General features: G+C 46.4%; 1 protein-coding gene across 18 annotated transcripts in view; it reads left to right on the forward strand.

Annotated features, from left to right (window-relative positions):
- Positions 1-16,679, forward strand: part of AUTS2 (activator of transcription and developmental regulator AUTS2) — a 1,218,095-nt gene that overhangs the window by 1,177,132 nt on the left and 24,284 nt on the right. For 7 of the 18 annotated variants that reach the window (XM_086374668.1, XM_086374650.1, XM_086374653.1 and 4 more), the window contains 5 exons: positions 8,557-9,025; positions 9,839-10,039; positions 10,305-10,558; positions 11,782-12,023; positions 13,729-13,773. In XM_086374668.1, coding sequence (XP_086230794.1) covers positions 8,557-9,025; positions 9,839-10,039; positions 10,305-10,558; positions 11,782-12,023; positions 13,729-13,773 — 1,211 coding nt within the window. The remainder of the gene's footprint in view (positions 1-8,556; positions 9,026-9,838; positions 10,040-10,304; positions 10,559-11,781; positions 12,024-13,728; positions 13,774-16,679) is intronic. The other 11 variants (XM_086374651.1, XM_086374659.1, XM_086374652.1 and 8 more) reach the window with 11 other exon arrangements.

The following is a 16,679-nucleotide window of genomic DNA, read 5'->3' on the forward strand; positions in this document are numbered from 1 at the left end:
CTTTTCTTAATTGGGTACTATCTTCTTTCTGTGTGGTAAGGTTTCTGTGGCTCTTTCATGTGGACAGGTAAGTAGAAAAGCTAACTAGAAGGTAGAATAGAATAATTTAAAAGTGGGCCGTGTGCAGTCCTGATGTGGGGATCAAACATTCAGGAAGATACAGGTGGATGGACGGGTAGGGGCACTGCCTGGTGGCCACTGTCCCACAGGTTTTCGTGAGGCCTTTAAGGCTCATTCATATTTGCTACAATAATGACCTTGTAGTGGGTAAATTAGGGCTTTCTAATCCAGTGTAAGGACTTCCCAGGTGGCCCAGTGGTAAAGAATCCACCTGCCAATGCAGGAGACCCAGGTTCAGTCCCTGGGTCCGGGAGACCCCTGGAGAAGGAAATGTTTACCCACTCCAGTATTCCTGCCAGGGAAATCCCACGGACAGAGGAGCCTGGCAGGTTACAGTCCATGGGGTTGCAAGAGTGTCAGACATGACTTAGCAACTAAACAGCAACAGCAATCCAGTGTAAAGACCAGAAGAACAGAAACGTGCCTTGGGAGAGTTTTTCTCCTCTTCCTCCCCCTGTTTCCCCTTTCCGCCTCTTCCTTCTCCATCATCAGGGTTCACTATTTCCTTTCTCTTCACATATACCAGTTAGAACCAATTAGAAGCATTGAGAAGTTGATGGAAGGGTAATGCCCTTCATATACGATCCTCATTTCTGATAAAACACACCATCTGTCTTCTGGGTGAAGAGCTTTTTTAAACCTCCATCCTGTAGTTGGGGCAGTTTAAAAAGACTTAAAGTTACTTTCCTTTGATTTCTTGAGATTTATTTAGATAGTGGGGGTATATTTGTCTATGAAGAACTCTTTTTAAAATATCCTTTACTTTTCTTCTGCAATAATAATACATATTCTCTATGGAAAATTTGGAAAGTTAAGCACAAATTTAAAAGTTTGAGTCAATGGTTATTTCTAGTTGATGGAATTTGTTGTTGTTCAGTCGGTAAGTCGTGTTCAGTTCTTTGCGACCCCATGGACTGTATACAGCATGCCAAGCTTCCCTGTCCTTCACTATATCCCGAAGTTTGCTCACATTCGTGTCCATTGAGTCGGTGATGCTATCCAACCATCTCATGCTCTGCTGCTCTCTCCTCCTTTTGCCCTCAATCTTTCCCAGCATCAGAGTCTTTTCCAGTGAGTCAGCTCTTTGCATCAGATGGCCAAAGTATTTGAGCTTCAGCTTCAGCATCAGTTCTTCCAATGGATACTCAGGGCTGATTTCCTTGAGGATTGACTGGTTTGATTTCCTTGCTGCCCAAGGGGCTCTCAAGAGGCATCTTAATGCATATCTTTCTAATCTCTTTTGGTGTGTATATGTATGGATTTATGCAGATAATAGGGATAATAGTTTCCTTTATTTTACTTAATAGTAATTTTGTTTTGAAATATTTTCCATGAAATTCAATCTTTTTCTATAGTAGTTTTGGAAGCATTGATCACTTACTTTGTGCTGTATGCTGTGAAAAGCACATGCCATGACTTTTAGCTTCCACAGCAGGCCTTTCAGGTAGTTTTTACATTTCTGCAGAAAGTTATTAGAATTCTGGAAACAGAGCAGCCCGGCACAGGAACATAATACATCAAATCTCATCCTCGCCCACACCCAGCGCCCTCTTTGTATAAGAAATATTTTATAGCACACTCATTGTTTAATTTCTGGAGCAAAATGTTTGGTTTATCTATACACTATGTTTATCATTTTAAAATGTATATAAAGCCTTTAAGGAAATGTAAAGGAGAAACAAATAGAAAGTATCTTACAATAACATAGTGTGTTTTAAGTACATACATGCCTGTTTACATTAGAAAGCAACGAAAGGTCAGAGGCTGAATCTGTACATAGAGATACGACTATCGTGGTAATTCCAACGGCAGGAGCAACCTCACCATTGATGTCATGATCTTCCCAAGTGAGAAACAACTCCACCACAAGACCTACACAGCAGACTAACAGCATGCAGTTGTTGCGTTCCTCGAGACCCCAGTGTGTATTAAAACCATGCAAAAAATGATTTTGTCTTTTCTTTGCAGACAGGGTCTAGGTTTTTCAGCTGCACAGATGTTCAGTGGGACTTTAGAAAGTGAACCAAGATACTGTGTGGGGTTTACCTTCATACCATGAAACACCTCATCTCTCTGAGAGTCACTGATTCCCTCCAGTCTCTGTAGCAGACACATACACTCCAGCGAACTTGGAAAACCCCTCAAGGGGTGGTCTCTTCGAAGACTTGCCTCTTCCGTGGCTTACCCTTTAACTTCTCTCTCTCTCTCCCCCTCTCCACCCCCATTTATTTATTTATTATTTTCTGCATCATAAAACACCCTTGAACACAGATTCTCAAAGCATTTGGGGGGCTGTGCTCCTGAAAGTTGAGAGCCCTCTAATTTGCGTGTCAGGTCTGTTCCCAGTGCTGTATGATTTTTGTTATTTTTTAGATACTGTTTATTCATTTAGTTCTGTATTTGGCTGCATCGGGTCTTAGGCGCATCACGTGGGATCTTTCAGTGCGGTGACTAGACTCTCTAGTTGTGACACGAACAGAGAGCACGGGCTTAGTTGCTCCGGGGTATGGGTGATCTTAGTTCCCCCGACCAGGGATCGAACCAGCATCCCCTATATATTGCAAGGCTGATTTCTAACAATCAGACCATTTGGGAAGTCCCATGGTTTTTTGTTTTTTTTTTACTGTCAAGGGAATTCTTTTTTATTTTCTCATCACTATTGCTGCTGTGTAGAAAAGCAACAGATGTTTGTGGTTTTTCTTTGTTCAGATACCTTACTGAGCTCTCTTATTAATTCTCATATTTTTTTGGCTGGCTGGCTGTTTCCCAACTCGATCATTATATTTTTTGTAAATAATAGTTTTGCCCATTCCTTTGGTTGTAAGTTTGCTATTGATTTTCAGTTAAACATCCGGGATTATTTGTTTCTTATAGGTTTAGTCCACACTGTCTATGGTACCTTTTCTTTGGTTGAAGGGGTGTTGATATGGAGTCATTTTTCAATTTACTTTTATGATTGGGTTGCTTTTAAGTCAATTTTTGTAATTTGTGTTTTTCATAAAATCCATTTTATGTTAATTATTAGCATAAATGTATGCACTGTATTTTCTTATTTTATATAAAAGATACTCTCCATGCCATGTCATACCACTCTTCAAATCCCCAATTTTATTTGCTTTTTTTTCCTTTGCTCAGACTGTTTTTAAACATAAGACCAATTTTAAAATTTTTAATAGGTTACATGATCACATGATTCAAAAACTTAAATATGCATGTATGTAGGCAGTCAAATATCTCTCCCTCCCCCCATTCCCTGTCTCCCCAGTTCTTACTCCTCCCCAGGCCCCTAAGCAGGTATGCGTGCGTGCTAACTCGCTTCAATCGTGTCCGACTCTTTGCGACCCCATGGACTGCAGCCACCCTCCCAGGCTCCTCTGTCCATGGGATTCTCCAGGCAAGAATACTAGAGTGGGTTGCCATTTCCTTCTCCACCCTAAGCAGGTAATCCAAGGCTATTGGTTTCTTGGATATTCTTCCAGAGCTTCTTTAGATATAAAGTAAAAATGAATATATATTATTTTTTCTTCATTTTTCATAAAAGTTAGGGTATGCTCTACATTGTACAAATGTAGCCCCTCATTGGAGAAGGCAATGGAACCCCACTCCAGTACTCTTGTCTGGAAAATCCCATGGATGGAGGAACCTGGTAGGCTGCAGTCTATGGGGTCACTGAGGGTCGGACACGACTGAGCGACTTCACTTTCACTTTTCACTTTCCTGCATTGGAGAAGGAAATGGCAACCCACTCCAGTGTTCTTGCCTGGAGAATCCCAGGGACGGGGGAGCCTGGTGGGCTGCCGTCTATGGGGTCGCACAGAGTCGGACACGACTAAAGTGACTTAGCAGCAGCCCCTCATTGATTTGTGCAATTGCAGTGGTTCCACTGTACAGATGTATCAAATTTACATGTAACCCTAATGATTACATTTGAGTTGTTTCCAAACATGTGATTCACATCCTGATACTGTTTCACTGAGTCTGTAGACCAAATTGTTATTTGCCAGGTCAAAGGAACTCCTTAGTTTTTTGGGTAAATGTTGCCACATCGCCCTCCACAAAGATGACAGGGTTTATATTCAACTAGTAAACTAAAATGGCAACCCACTCCAGTGTTCTTGCCTTGAGAATCCCAGGGACGGTGGAGCCTGGTGGGCTGCCATCTATGGGGTGGCACAGAGTCGGACACTCGACTGAAGCGGCTTAGGAGGAGGAGTAAACTAAAAGAGAGCCCATTTTCCCCAGAGAATTTGTATCTGAGTTGTAGCCAGCTCAAGCACATTTTTCCTACTCTACCCTTAAGTTTAAAAAAATAAATTTATTGTACTTGAGTCAAGTTTGTTGAGATATAATTTACACGCAGTACATTCAGCCTTTTTACTGTACAGTGTAATTCAAATTTGCATATCCTTTATTGTAAGCATATTGTTATTTTTACAAACACAAAGAGAAATTCTAAAACCCCCCCAAATGGAATAAGACTTCTAAATAAGACTAGTCAATTTGCACACGTTCTTATTTCTTTCAGCCTCAGCACATTTCATCTTTTGGTAAATTCAGAGCACACTGAGCAATATCCCTCCCCAACCCCACCCCCACCCCCCAAAAAAAAAACCTTTTTCTTTTTTTATGTGTTCTTGCCAGTTTTGGAGAAGCTCAGTAAGATAAATGGACTGTCAGGATGAAAGAGCTTAACTGGGAAGATGCATTTACTAAATAATTGAAAGGAAGAGGAAATGCATTACCAATTAGCCACAAAAATGCATGATGCCTAATCCATGCCTCACGGATCCATGTAAATGGTGGTCGTAAAACTTTCAGCCCCATAGTTCTTACCAGCCTTCTAACCTGCCTTGCTCATAGCCTGCAGCACCCTCACTGATGGATTGATGATAGCTTTCAGATTGAGCCGAAGGGCCGTCTTCCAGCAACCCTCTCTAGCTTTCCTGGTCCCTTTTCACTATCTGGCTATACTTAAAACATTGTAACCGAATCCTGGATTCATCATTACCTGCTTTGTTTCAGGGTATTTTGCTTCTTAGGAGGCAGCATTGTGTAAATCAGAGAAGAGGTACTTGGTGGTGGCAGAGTTGGGACTAGAACTCTGCCATCTGGTTTATTAAACAACAAGCAAGTTCCTTAACTTCTCTGGGCTTATCCCCCATCTAGTCAGAGGGTTAGATAACACCCCTGCTACTCACAGAACAGTCCAGGCATCAGCATCACCCAGGAAATTCTCAGGAAGGTGGACTCTGGAGCCACACTCACCACCCACCCCCACAAGCCGCTGAACCTGCATTTGAATCCGATCTTCAGGGGATTCCTATGCACATTAAAGTTTGAGAAGTGCTGGGATGGTCCAGATTCTGGTCTTCTTCCAAAATTCTGTGCCTCTTGACTCCCCAAGTCATTCCTCATAGATGGTTCCCTACAAATGTGCAGAGTTTTCTAGAAAGGTTTTGGTCTTGCCTTTGTGCCTCATTGAATACCACGGATGGCAACGATGCCAAGTCTCGGCACCACTCCTGACTCCAGCTGGGTTTGGATTGGTCCTCAGACAGTGGGACAGCAGAGGGAAGAACCACCTCAGTTTGCTTTTATGGGGCCTTGGGAATCGAGCCCAAGCCCGCACGGTGCCTCCTGCAGACTCAGCTATGTTGTCCAAATTCTATAGGCTCATCGATTAAAGAACAAGAGATAAATATAGTCAAGCTAGATGGATAAAATGCTTATCTGTGTGTTTCTGTTGTACTTCCTTACTGGCCTAAGTAAACTGAAGTAATAACCTCTGGGTGGTGTCCCAAATTTTCTTTTATGTCTGAGAGAAACTTTAGACCTTGATTTTTAGAGGGAGGGCATGAATTTGAATGTAACCTAACAAGATGGAAAAGATTTATGTATGTATTTGTCACTATCCTCATCCAGCGGGGCTTCCCAGGCGGCTCAATGGTAGTCTGCCTGCAATGCAGGAGACCCGGGTTCGATTCCTGGGTCAGGAAGACACCCTGGAGAAGGAAATGGCAACCCACTCCGGTATCCTTGCCTGGGAAATCCCATGGACAGAGGAACCTGGCGGGCTACAGTCCATGGAGTCGCAAACAGTCGGAACGACTGAGCAACTCAACAGCCAACATCCTTGTCCAGAGAGAACAGAGCAGCACAAAAAGATGGGAATATATTCCATTTTGTATGTTTGCCATATTTGTCACAAAAGCATCACAGTCCTCAGCTGTCAGGACAGGAAGAGTCCCTACTTATGCACATAGGACCTCATGGAGGAGGTTCTCTTATTTCATCCTCTTAGGATTTCCCGGGTGTTAGTGCTTTCTGCCTCGGGCCTGACTAACCAGCCTGCAGTGTGTGAAGCCTGAGGTTTTCAGTGAACTTGTATGATTGCTTGCTATGGAAAATATTGTGAAAATGATAGAAAAAGCAGTGAAAAAGCAGCGGCACCAAAATCCTTAGATCTGGGTGTCTGCAGATGAAGGGTCTTCCTCTGTGATATGGGAGTTCTTATGGCTGAAGGGGCTCTGTGTCCACATCAGGAACTTCCTGTTCTTTCTTAGCCCTCAGGTTCTGGAAATTCATAACACATCAGCTTTTCATAAGCAAAGATCTGCCCAGGAAAGTTCTGAAGACAGCACTGGAAAAAAATGTGTGTGCGTAGGATGGCTGAAGTCTAGAGTTCCTTTTCACCAGATCCATCCGATGCTTTATCCTTTCGTGCCTGAATTGCGTGAAGAGGGGTCTTTCTTGGCAGCCTGTTAGTGTAGTTGTTCCATGCTGGTCTGCGGGACTCGAGGATAGCTGAGTGCATAATGGCTAACCACGTGGTTTGTTTATAAGCCCACCATTTGTTTCTGCTTTTGTGCATGTTACAAATTTGATCTGTTTTACCAAAAGAAGACTGAAAATAATGGCTTGCTTTGATGCAAATTTCAGGGAAGAAAACATGACACGTGTATACACCCAGTAGGACATCAACAGACATTAGTGGTATTCTCATTCCCAGTGAGCACACCATGCATTGTTCACACTTGGTAACAGGGAGATGTGAAGAGAAAGGTCATGCCCAAAGGAATCATTTAGGAGTACCTGAAATACACCCTCATTTTAGAGAATGTTGTGATCTATTCTCTTCCTGTTTTTAAGCTTTGCAATAATAGAAAAGGATGGGTTTGTTTTTTTTAAGTGCAAAAATGTGGGGAAGATAATCCTTCCCCTGCCCACCCCCCATCCCCCCCTGCCCCCAACCACCAAGATGTGCATGATCAGTCATGATCAACTGTCTGAAACCCTATAGACTGCAGCCCGCCAGGCTCCTCTGTCCATGGGATTGTCCAGGCAAGAATACTGGAGTGGGTTACCATGCCCTCCTCCAGGGGATCTTCCCAACCCAGGGATCCAACCTGCACTTCCTGCATTGGCAGGTGGATTCTTTACCATAGAGCCATCTCTATATGCAATGCCTTATTTGTGTCTCATTATTCTGTTAGAGAATTGTATGGAGTTTGACTTATGGGGTCATCAGGGTACCCATATACTAGATATGGCATGGGTCTTTTGAACTTTGGAGGGAAGTACATCATTTCAATTCATACAGGAGCATGTGTTGTCTAGGTGTCATTAGTTACTGTAGAATTTTACTTACATTTCCCATCCCACTTGGTCTCAAGGTCCAGATTCACCTGGCTAAGGACCCCTCCTGTGGTCCAGAGGGATTTCTTTAAAAACTCAAGCCTGCATGGTTGACGGTCAGTTGGTCCAAATTCATGTTTGTTCCTTCGATCTCAAACGGTTGGATCCTCAGTGAGCCTTAGGAGGCCTGACCTTTGACCAGGCATTTAGTGGTTGCTCAGCAGAAAAGTCTCCAAATGTCAAGCGTGCTTCATCAGTCAGAATGCAAAGGGGAGAGGAGGCAAGGCGGAGAAGAAACGTCTGCCGGGCTAAATAACGTTTGCTTCATGTACTACTGAAAACACTTCTCCTTTGTATAGCCAAGAACTGTGTTTGGGGACTTGCCTGGTGGTCCAGTGGCTCAGAGTCCGAGCTCCCTATGCAGGGGGCCCAGATTCGATCCTTGGTCAGGGAACTAGATCCCACATACCACAAGTAAAGATTGCAGGGGCAGCAACGAAGACCCAGCACAGCCAAATAAATAATTTTTTTTTAAGAACTGTATTTGTTTTAAAAGGGGTGAATCGATTTGTTGTCTACTGTTTGTGGATTTCACTGCATAATCTTGCTTTGTCAAGATTAAGGGAAACATTTATTTGCAGACTCTGATGGCTTCATCCACTCTCTGGAAGGCAGCCTTATCTGACTGGTGGACCTTTCTGGGACCTGACCGATCGTGTCGTTGGGCACAGGTGACCCAGTTCGGGGTCAGCTTCGCTCACTCACCGTCTGCCTCGCTCTTCTCTCCGCTCTCCCGCACAGATCCCGAGCTCGGCGTCGGCGCGCTACCCCACCACGACGGCCACGATGCGGGGCCCATTGTCCCCAAGGTATCTGGTCTAGAGCGGAGCCAGGAGAAGAGCCAGGACTGCGGCAAAGAGCCCCTGTTCGAGCCCGTGGTGCTGAAGGACGCGCGCCCTCAGGTCCCGCCGCCGCCACCCCAGCCCCAGGCGGAGCCCCCGCCCCGAGCGCCGTCTCCGGACCCCGCGTCGGGGCCACGCGCCGAGCCCCCGCCGCCGCCCCCGCGCCCCGGTGCACAGCCGCCGCCTGCGCCCCCGGAGGCCCAGCCGCAGCCCGCGCCGCCGCAGGCACCCCGGCCGCCCCGGCCACAGTCCCCGGGGCCGCTGCCGCCCCAGGTCCTCCCGCCCGCACAGGCCCACCCCTCTGCCCAGAGCCTCCCCCAGCCGCTGTCCGCCTATAACAGCAGCAGCCTGAGCCTCAACAGCCTCAGGTGAGCCGCCCCCCGCCCAGCATCGGTCATCTTCGGTGGGACGGACAGGTGGCGGTGGGCGCGGGGGCTCCCATGGGGACCAGGGTTCCCGTTGGAATCTCTGTCAACGTGTTCTCAGCCAGGCAGGCACGGAAGACAGGGAAGGGGTCTGAGGCTCAGGGAGACAGGGTCTCTGGGGAGAAGATGGGGTGGGATTGGGTTGAGGATCGGCTGGGTGGTAAGGACATGGTGGAGACCTCAACTATCTGCGGAGGCTCCTGAGAGTGACTGCAGGGAGGAGAAGGCTCAAGGAAGAGAGAGTCCAAGGCGCTGTGCCTGGGACCCACCACTGGTTCCCGGGTTGGAGGCAGGGAAGGGAAACCAGGGGAGATTCCCGAAATGTTAAGGGAGTCTTAGAAGGGAAGCCGTTTCCCTCCCTGTCAACATCTCCCTGCAACTCCTGGCGGGGCGGGAGCATGCAGACCAAGGAGTGATCTGGTTCAAGGAGTTTCCATGGTGACTTCCGCCAGGTGGGTCACAGAGATACAGGAGAAAGATGCTGGGTTGAGGAAAAGGGAGGCGTTCCTCCATGGGGAGCCAGGCCTCTTGTGTCTTGTCTTTGTCAGATTATAGAGGGAAGGTTGACAAGCAGCACAAGGAGCCCTGCAAAGAAAAGGGAGGTGGAGACCCGGGCACAGGGCCCGGCGTCGCCCACCCGCACCTGTCCCGGGGGCTGTTGTTCTAAGTGCTCACGCTTCATGGCTTCGGTAGTGTTTTCCTTGTGACAGCCTGGTGACTGGGGTTGAGGGCCCTGCTCTTTCCTGTCTGTGACAGCGGAAGGAAGCTGCCTCCGCGGGGCCAGGCCCATCTTTTGTGGCCTCCAGTCCGTGGAGGTGACGGGGCACCCGAGTTCCCTGGTTCCCCCTACCCTGTGCTTCTTCACAGAAGACGGAGCAGACAGACCTGGCGAGCCCAGGTCACCAGCTTGTTCGTTTCCATTGGCGTGACCCCTGTAGGAAGAGTGGCTGGCACAGGGTATGAGGGGCAGCTCTCTGGACAGGGCGATGGGGGGCAGCTTGAAGCAGGAGTTGCTGTTCACTGTGCCCACAGCTGTGGGGCTGGTTTAGAGGAACTGCGATTTCAGCAGAGGCTCTGTGCACAGGGTGGGGACCTGCGAAGACGAAGAAGCGAGAGCAAAAGTGTTACATGGCTCTGTTTGGCTTTGTTTTGTTTTTAAGAAAGTTGATTACTGACCCCTTTTTTCCCTTTCTTTCCTTTTTTTTTTTTGGTGTTCCAACAGCAGTAGCAGAAGCAGCACTCCAGCGAAGACTCAGCCCGCCCCCCCGCACATCTCCCACCACCCCTCGGCCTCCCCGTTCCCCCTGTCACTGCCCAACCACAGCCCCCTGCACAGCTTCACGCCCACCCTCCAGCCCCCCGCACACTCACATCACCCCAATATGTTTGCCCCTCCCACTGCTTTGCCTCCTCCACCACCTCTGACATCTGGGAGTCTGCAGGTGCCCGGACACCCGGCCGGGAGCACTTACTCAGGTAGGAGGGAAGAGCTGGTCTGGCTTCTCCGTGCTCCCCCTCTCCCTTCCCAAGGCCTCACTCCCTGTCTGTTGTCCCTGATGATTAGGTTTGAGCCACTCACCATGGTCCGCTTTATAGTATGTCTTCTTCCTCCATTCCCCAGTGGGCTGAGAGTCTGCAGAAAATGTACCAACAGCCCCCATCCCAGCCTGTCACGATCCAGGGGATTCTGCCAGATAGAACTTTGTAGTCATGAGGCTTTTCTGACCAGGTCTGCCCGCTGAGCAGTAAAGCACAGGTTGTCTGGGCCCTATGGGCATGACAAAAGCTCTCCATACCCCATGTCTGTTTCAGGCCAGGATCTTAAGTCACATCGTGGCTTAAGGGATTTGTTTTAGTCAAACAAGGGCTTCCCTGGTGGCTCAGATGGTAAAGAATCTGCCTGCAGTGTGGGAGACCTGAGTTCGATCCCTGGGTCGGGAAGATCCCCTGAAGACGGGAATGGCAACTCACTCCAGTATTCTTGCCTGGAGAATCCGATGGACAGAAGAACCTGGCAGGGTCACAGAGTCGGGTACAACTGAGCAACTAACAATTAAATGAGGCCTTCTACCTTAGGTGGAGAAAATGCACTTTTTGAGGCAACATATCCCAGATTTTTAAAGGCACACTTAGGGTTAGGTATTGGGTTCTTTGCTCCTCACCTGTATTAATTGAGCCAAGTATCCCAACTCTGGGTCCATTGTGGCCAAGCTTTGCCACCAGTACAGAGCTGTAGAGCAGAGGTTTATCCTTGGAAGAGGGCATGAAGGCTCTGCTTTATTGACTTTTAAGCGCTTAAAAATGTTCATTTCTTTAACCCTCAAAACAAACCCACAGCACCGGCAATGTGTTGTCCCCATTCGACAGATGAGGACACAGACACAGATGGTGATGGGCAGTGCCCTGGGTCACTCAGCTACCCTGAGAAGAGCTGAGACTTGACCTCTGGCCACTCAGCCTGGACCCTGTGTGCCCACGGCGCTGGTGGACCCCTCGTCCCTGAAAGCCTGCACAGAGAACAGTCAGGCTGTTGCCTGGGCCTTAGCCTCCTCTGTCTGCCTGGCGGTCCCTTTCCTCAAGGGCCCAGCCCCCATGTCCCGGCCCGGAGCCCTCCATAGTGAGCTCCTCGGATGTCCTGCTCTGGAGGAAATGACCGGCCCCGGAAAAGGTGTCACCGTCTGCCTCTTCTTCTTTTCCAGAGCAAGACATCTTGCGCCAGGAACTGAACACGCGTTTTTTGGCCTCTCAGAGTGCTGACCGCGGGGCCTCCCTGGGCCCCCCGCCCTACCTGCGGACCGAGTTCCACCAGCACCAGCACCAGCATCAGCACACGCACCAGCACACGCACCAGCACACCTTCACGCCCTTCCCCCACGCGCTCCCGCCCACCGCCATCATGCCGACGCCAGCACCGCCCATGGTGCGTACCCCGGGCAGAAATGTGAGGATAAGTAGAGCGCGACGCTCTTTGTACGCAGCCCCGTAGGGCCGTCTGGGCACAGCAGATTGGCGGGGGGGCCCCCTTGCCCTTGCTCGTCTCTGGGATATGCCGGCTCCAGGTGGCACTGACCCAGGGCCTGAAGTAGGAGCTCTTTTCTGACCCGTTATTCTTAACGCTGTGGGTGGATTATATTCCAGATGCTCCCCAAGGCGGTCACGTCCAGTGTGTCGGTAGTTCTTACGGGTGATTTTGGTTTTTTGAGATATCTTGGGGAATTACCACCAGATCTAAAAATGTATCTGCCGGTGTTTTGCGCTAGCAAATAAATGCTCACAGAATCCTAGGAAGTCTGGAAGGGAGAGCGCCGGTGGGAGACTTGGACGGCCCGGGATTCCCCCATCCACTCTCTCTCGGATGGTTTTCTAAACCCGCTTTGTCGAAAGTGTTATTTCTTGCATCTCGTGAGACAGCGCCCCCTGTCTGCTGCTGTGCTGTCAGCAAGCGGTCCAAACAGCCCGGTGGTGAGGGACCACTGGCTGTGACATGGTCTTGGCCTTGGCTTGGGACTAACGTGCCGGGGGTTGCGTGGGAGCCAGTTAGGGTTGATTTTTAACTTAGGAGCTGTAAGGAACAGCACCACACTATGATGCTGACTAGTCTGAGATGGATGCGTGCCCAAACCGTGACGATTAGAGTTTTACTTATTTATTTTTAATATTTCAGGAAATACTTGACTGAAGGCAATCAGTACAGGCACTGTGAGGATTTGAATGCCGTGATTCACTAAACTTTACATCCTCTCTTCCCTCCCCTCTCCCCCATTTTGTTCAACTTAGTTTCTTTAAAATACGTATTTCAAAGTTTATTTTATAAACCTTACTTAGGAGAATGTTAGCAGTGAGGCCTTGGGACCAAAAATTTTTCCTCGGAGAAATCCTGCATCTATTATTTTGGATGAACTCGACTTTTCCACAGTTATATTTTTAAGGACCTGTTTATCTGGGGAAGGAGTTTATACCGGTCTGAGTGAGACGTTTCACAAACAAGTTAAATCTAACTGATGGGAGTTACAGCACAGGATGAGGACATTATTTAGAAGAAATGATGGTATATACTCTTTCCTGCTTGAAAGAAACATTGTAAGGCCAGGCCAGAATTGCTTTGTACTCGGTAGGGGGCGGGGGGTGGGCGGGGGTTGGCGGTAATTGTTGCTGGTGTTCAGTTGCTAAGTGACACCTTGCAACCCTTGGACTGCAGCACACCAGGCCTCGTGGTACACTACCACGAGGGGGTAATGTAAAAACAGCTGAGTGTACCATTCTGCCAAAGTGAAGATGAAGACAGAGGGAATTCTCTGGATAAATCAGACCCAGTGCTCACTTCTCTCTGATTTATCTGAACAACTGCCTCCTCTCTCTAGTTCAGACGCTTGGTTCCTGCCCGTCTCTAAATAAAGCCTAGAAAGAAAGCCGCTCTAGTGTAGTCACAGCCTGCAATGCTCTGAATGGGTTTCACTTTGACTTTCCATTCCTGTTGATTTCTGGTCAGAGACTCAGGAGCTCTGAATGATTTCGCGTACACTGAGATCATGGAGTCTGATGCCTACCTGACAACAGAGAGGCTTCCTTGGGGCCCTCTCTGCTGAAGCAGTGACTAGAAATGTAGTTCCTCTAAGTAACTAGCTTTTGCTTTGATCCCTTTGCAGTTTGACAAATACCCTACAAAAGTTGACCCATTCTACCGGCACAGTGTGAGTTACCATGCTACCCATTCAATGTAGCCGCTTTTCCATGTCCATGCTCTCGCCACCGATCAGTCAATGACTCGCAGCCTTCCTTAACCATCTTTGCAAGAACTCCCATTGCTCCTCGTCACTTCGGATGCTTGCTTTTGTGACGTTTGCTTTTGGTAAAGATGCAGTATCATCTTCTGAATCAAAAGGTCATGAGCCGTTCCTAAGACTTTAAAGTCCTGCCAAGTGGGGCATCTGCTTTGTTGGAGGTGTTAGAGTTTTAGGAGCCTCTGAAATCACAGATTTCAGTCCTCAGTAGAGATGTTATTAACACACAGAGTTCCCAGAGTTCATCTTGAATTATGTCTTCCAAAGAAAGTAGCGTATTCTTTTGACTCATGACTTAAAGAAGCAGATTTTCATTTCTTCTAGACCATTGATCCCTCTTCCACGTGGCTGGCATTATTTTCCTGAGCTCGTGCCAAGTCGTTAAAAATATCATTTAAATGAAAGAAGATCTTATATGCATGATTTTTCTTCTCTTTAAACTCATTCTTTGTTCTTTAATAAAAGTTGTTTCATGCAATTTTAAGAGAACGTTCTGGAACCTAAATTGGCGCCAACTGAAGTTACATGTTCAGTTACTTATGAGGGCTTCTTCTATAACAGAAACTGAATATCTTACCATGATATTTTGATTATGGAGTGTATACTGCATCATTTTTACCTGAAGTTTTGCAAGTTTCTTTGCTTAATGGTTTATATATATTTTTTTTTAATGAAACTGGAAAGAAAGACGTTTAATAACTGCTCGTAGCCATGTCGATTCACCATCTTAAACTATTTTTGTTCTCATTTTTGGATAGTGTTACCTTGTGGTTCAAGTGGAGGACCACTTAATAGATCAGCCAACCCTGTGAATTCATTCATACTTTGAACTAGATCATTAGACACTGTGTCAGTCCTAAACTGAGGAATTAGCTGAGAAGTCCAGGCTAGACAGTATTAGAAATCAACTAAGAACTGGTTATGGAGAGACATTCGGAAATGGCTCAAGGGGAGTCTCTATAGAAAGGGATGAGGAAAGGCTATCTAAGTGCCTGGGTTCCCCGAGTGTTCAACACTGCTCTGCTCAGAATTATGACATAAAAGCATTTTTATAAATGGACATGCAAAATCCAGTAGAGCCATGGGTTTTCTCTTTGCATCTATTTCATGAATGGTACCACCCTTAATATAACAGCCAGATTTCTGCCCTTTGTCTGTATTTGCTAAATTAAATTAAGGACCAGCTAACAAAATCATCTTCAGAGAAAGTTTAGCTGCTGTACTGGTAGCTCAGTTTACTTCCTTGGACACCATGCAGTGTCTTGGCATGAACATGTTCCACAGAGAGCCCTAGATGTAAGCTGGAGAATAAACCTGCAGGCCTGAGTTTTTTGGAAGGTTCCTGTATTATTACTCAAGTACTTCAGATTTTTACTCGAGGGGTGGAATCCTCTATTCAAAGAGGATCAGAAAAGGAAAATGGTGAGAAGATCCAATTTTTAAATTGAAAACATTAAAGGGAAAATACCCACTTGGAGGCAGAGTAATAGAAATTTGAGTGTTTTAGTGTGATGTATTTAATTACTCTGCTTCACACAGTGTACTGGGAGAGAGTTATTTCATATTATTAGTTATAGTGGATAATATATGAAGTGCTTAGTCGCCCCTGCTTTGGAGATTAGGATGTTACAAAGGGGAGTTAAGATACAATACACTCAAGTATCTAAAACACAATTTTAGACTTAAAAGTAGTTTTAAATGAGGGCACTTGGTTTGCAATCACTGTTTAAGTGGATTTAGTTCAATATCAATTAGTCTGAAAAACTTCGCTACATCATTGAGGGGAGCAAAATGAAATAAAGACCAATGGAAAAAGTACATGCTTTGAAAACAGACCAGATTGTGAAATTACCAGTGGATTTCAGCCATTACCTAGAAATAGCTCGCATAAATACATCATTAGGGAAAGCTTGAATTATTCTTGTATTTTTGACATATTGTGCAACCATAAGGGCGGGACATCACTAGACTGTATCTCTATGGTGAGTTTGTCAAAGTAAATGGAACCAGAGCATAGATTCTCCAGAAACGATACATTTTTAGGTGGAGGAAAAGATGTGTCTGCATTGTCTTCTGCTGTGTATTTCCTCCCTCCATTGTGTCCTCTATAAACTATTAATTCAAGAAAATTCATATTTGAAATTCAGAATCCTCCTCCTCCCTCCACTGAGTGGTCAGACTGACGTGTCCAGGGCTTGTCTCGAATAGCCTCCAGTGAGCTTATATCCGTCTTATAGGAAAATGGGTGGCTCCATTGAAAGTGTACTCTGACTCATTTTATTTTCCCCTTCCACAAATATTTGTCATCATTTTAGACAATTTAAATTGTCCTTGGAACTGCCACTTACCGGAACAACCTAATGAAGCAAGGACTGCGCATATATTTTCCCATTTCCTCAAAACTATTAAAAATCTAAAAGTACTGATTGAGTTTTAATGGTGTAAAATCTTGGAATCCATAAAGATTTGCTTCTTTTTGTCTTCCTTTTCCCCCCCTTTCCCTTTTTTCTAATTAACTTGTAATTTTCTGGGCATCTTATTTGGCTCAGCACCCCCTCCTGTTTTTGATATGCATTAAAATCTCCAACCATTTAGGACTTCTATCCGATTTAACAGCTAATAATTAGAAAAGCTCCCTTTCTAACGATGGCCTCATCTGGGACATCATTTGCTGGCTGATTGATTCTGAACTACTTTTAACTTTTTAAGTTAAGAATTCATGGCACGTCTGTGTGATCATTTCATTGTGGCTTCTTATGACTAATGGCATCAAACTGAGATGGCCTGGCTGGCTAATGTGGGCGTCCTTCTGTGGG

The sequence above is a fragment of the Bos grunniens genome, chromosome 25 (genome assembly GCF_055505025.1).
Source record: "Bos grunniens cultivar Pamir isolate PY7600 chromosome 25, Bosgru_T2T1.0, whole genome shotgun sequence".
NCBI classification, from domain to species: Eukaryota; Metazoa; Chordata; class Mammalia; order Artiodactyla; family Bovidae; genus Bos; species Bos grunniens.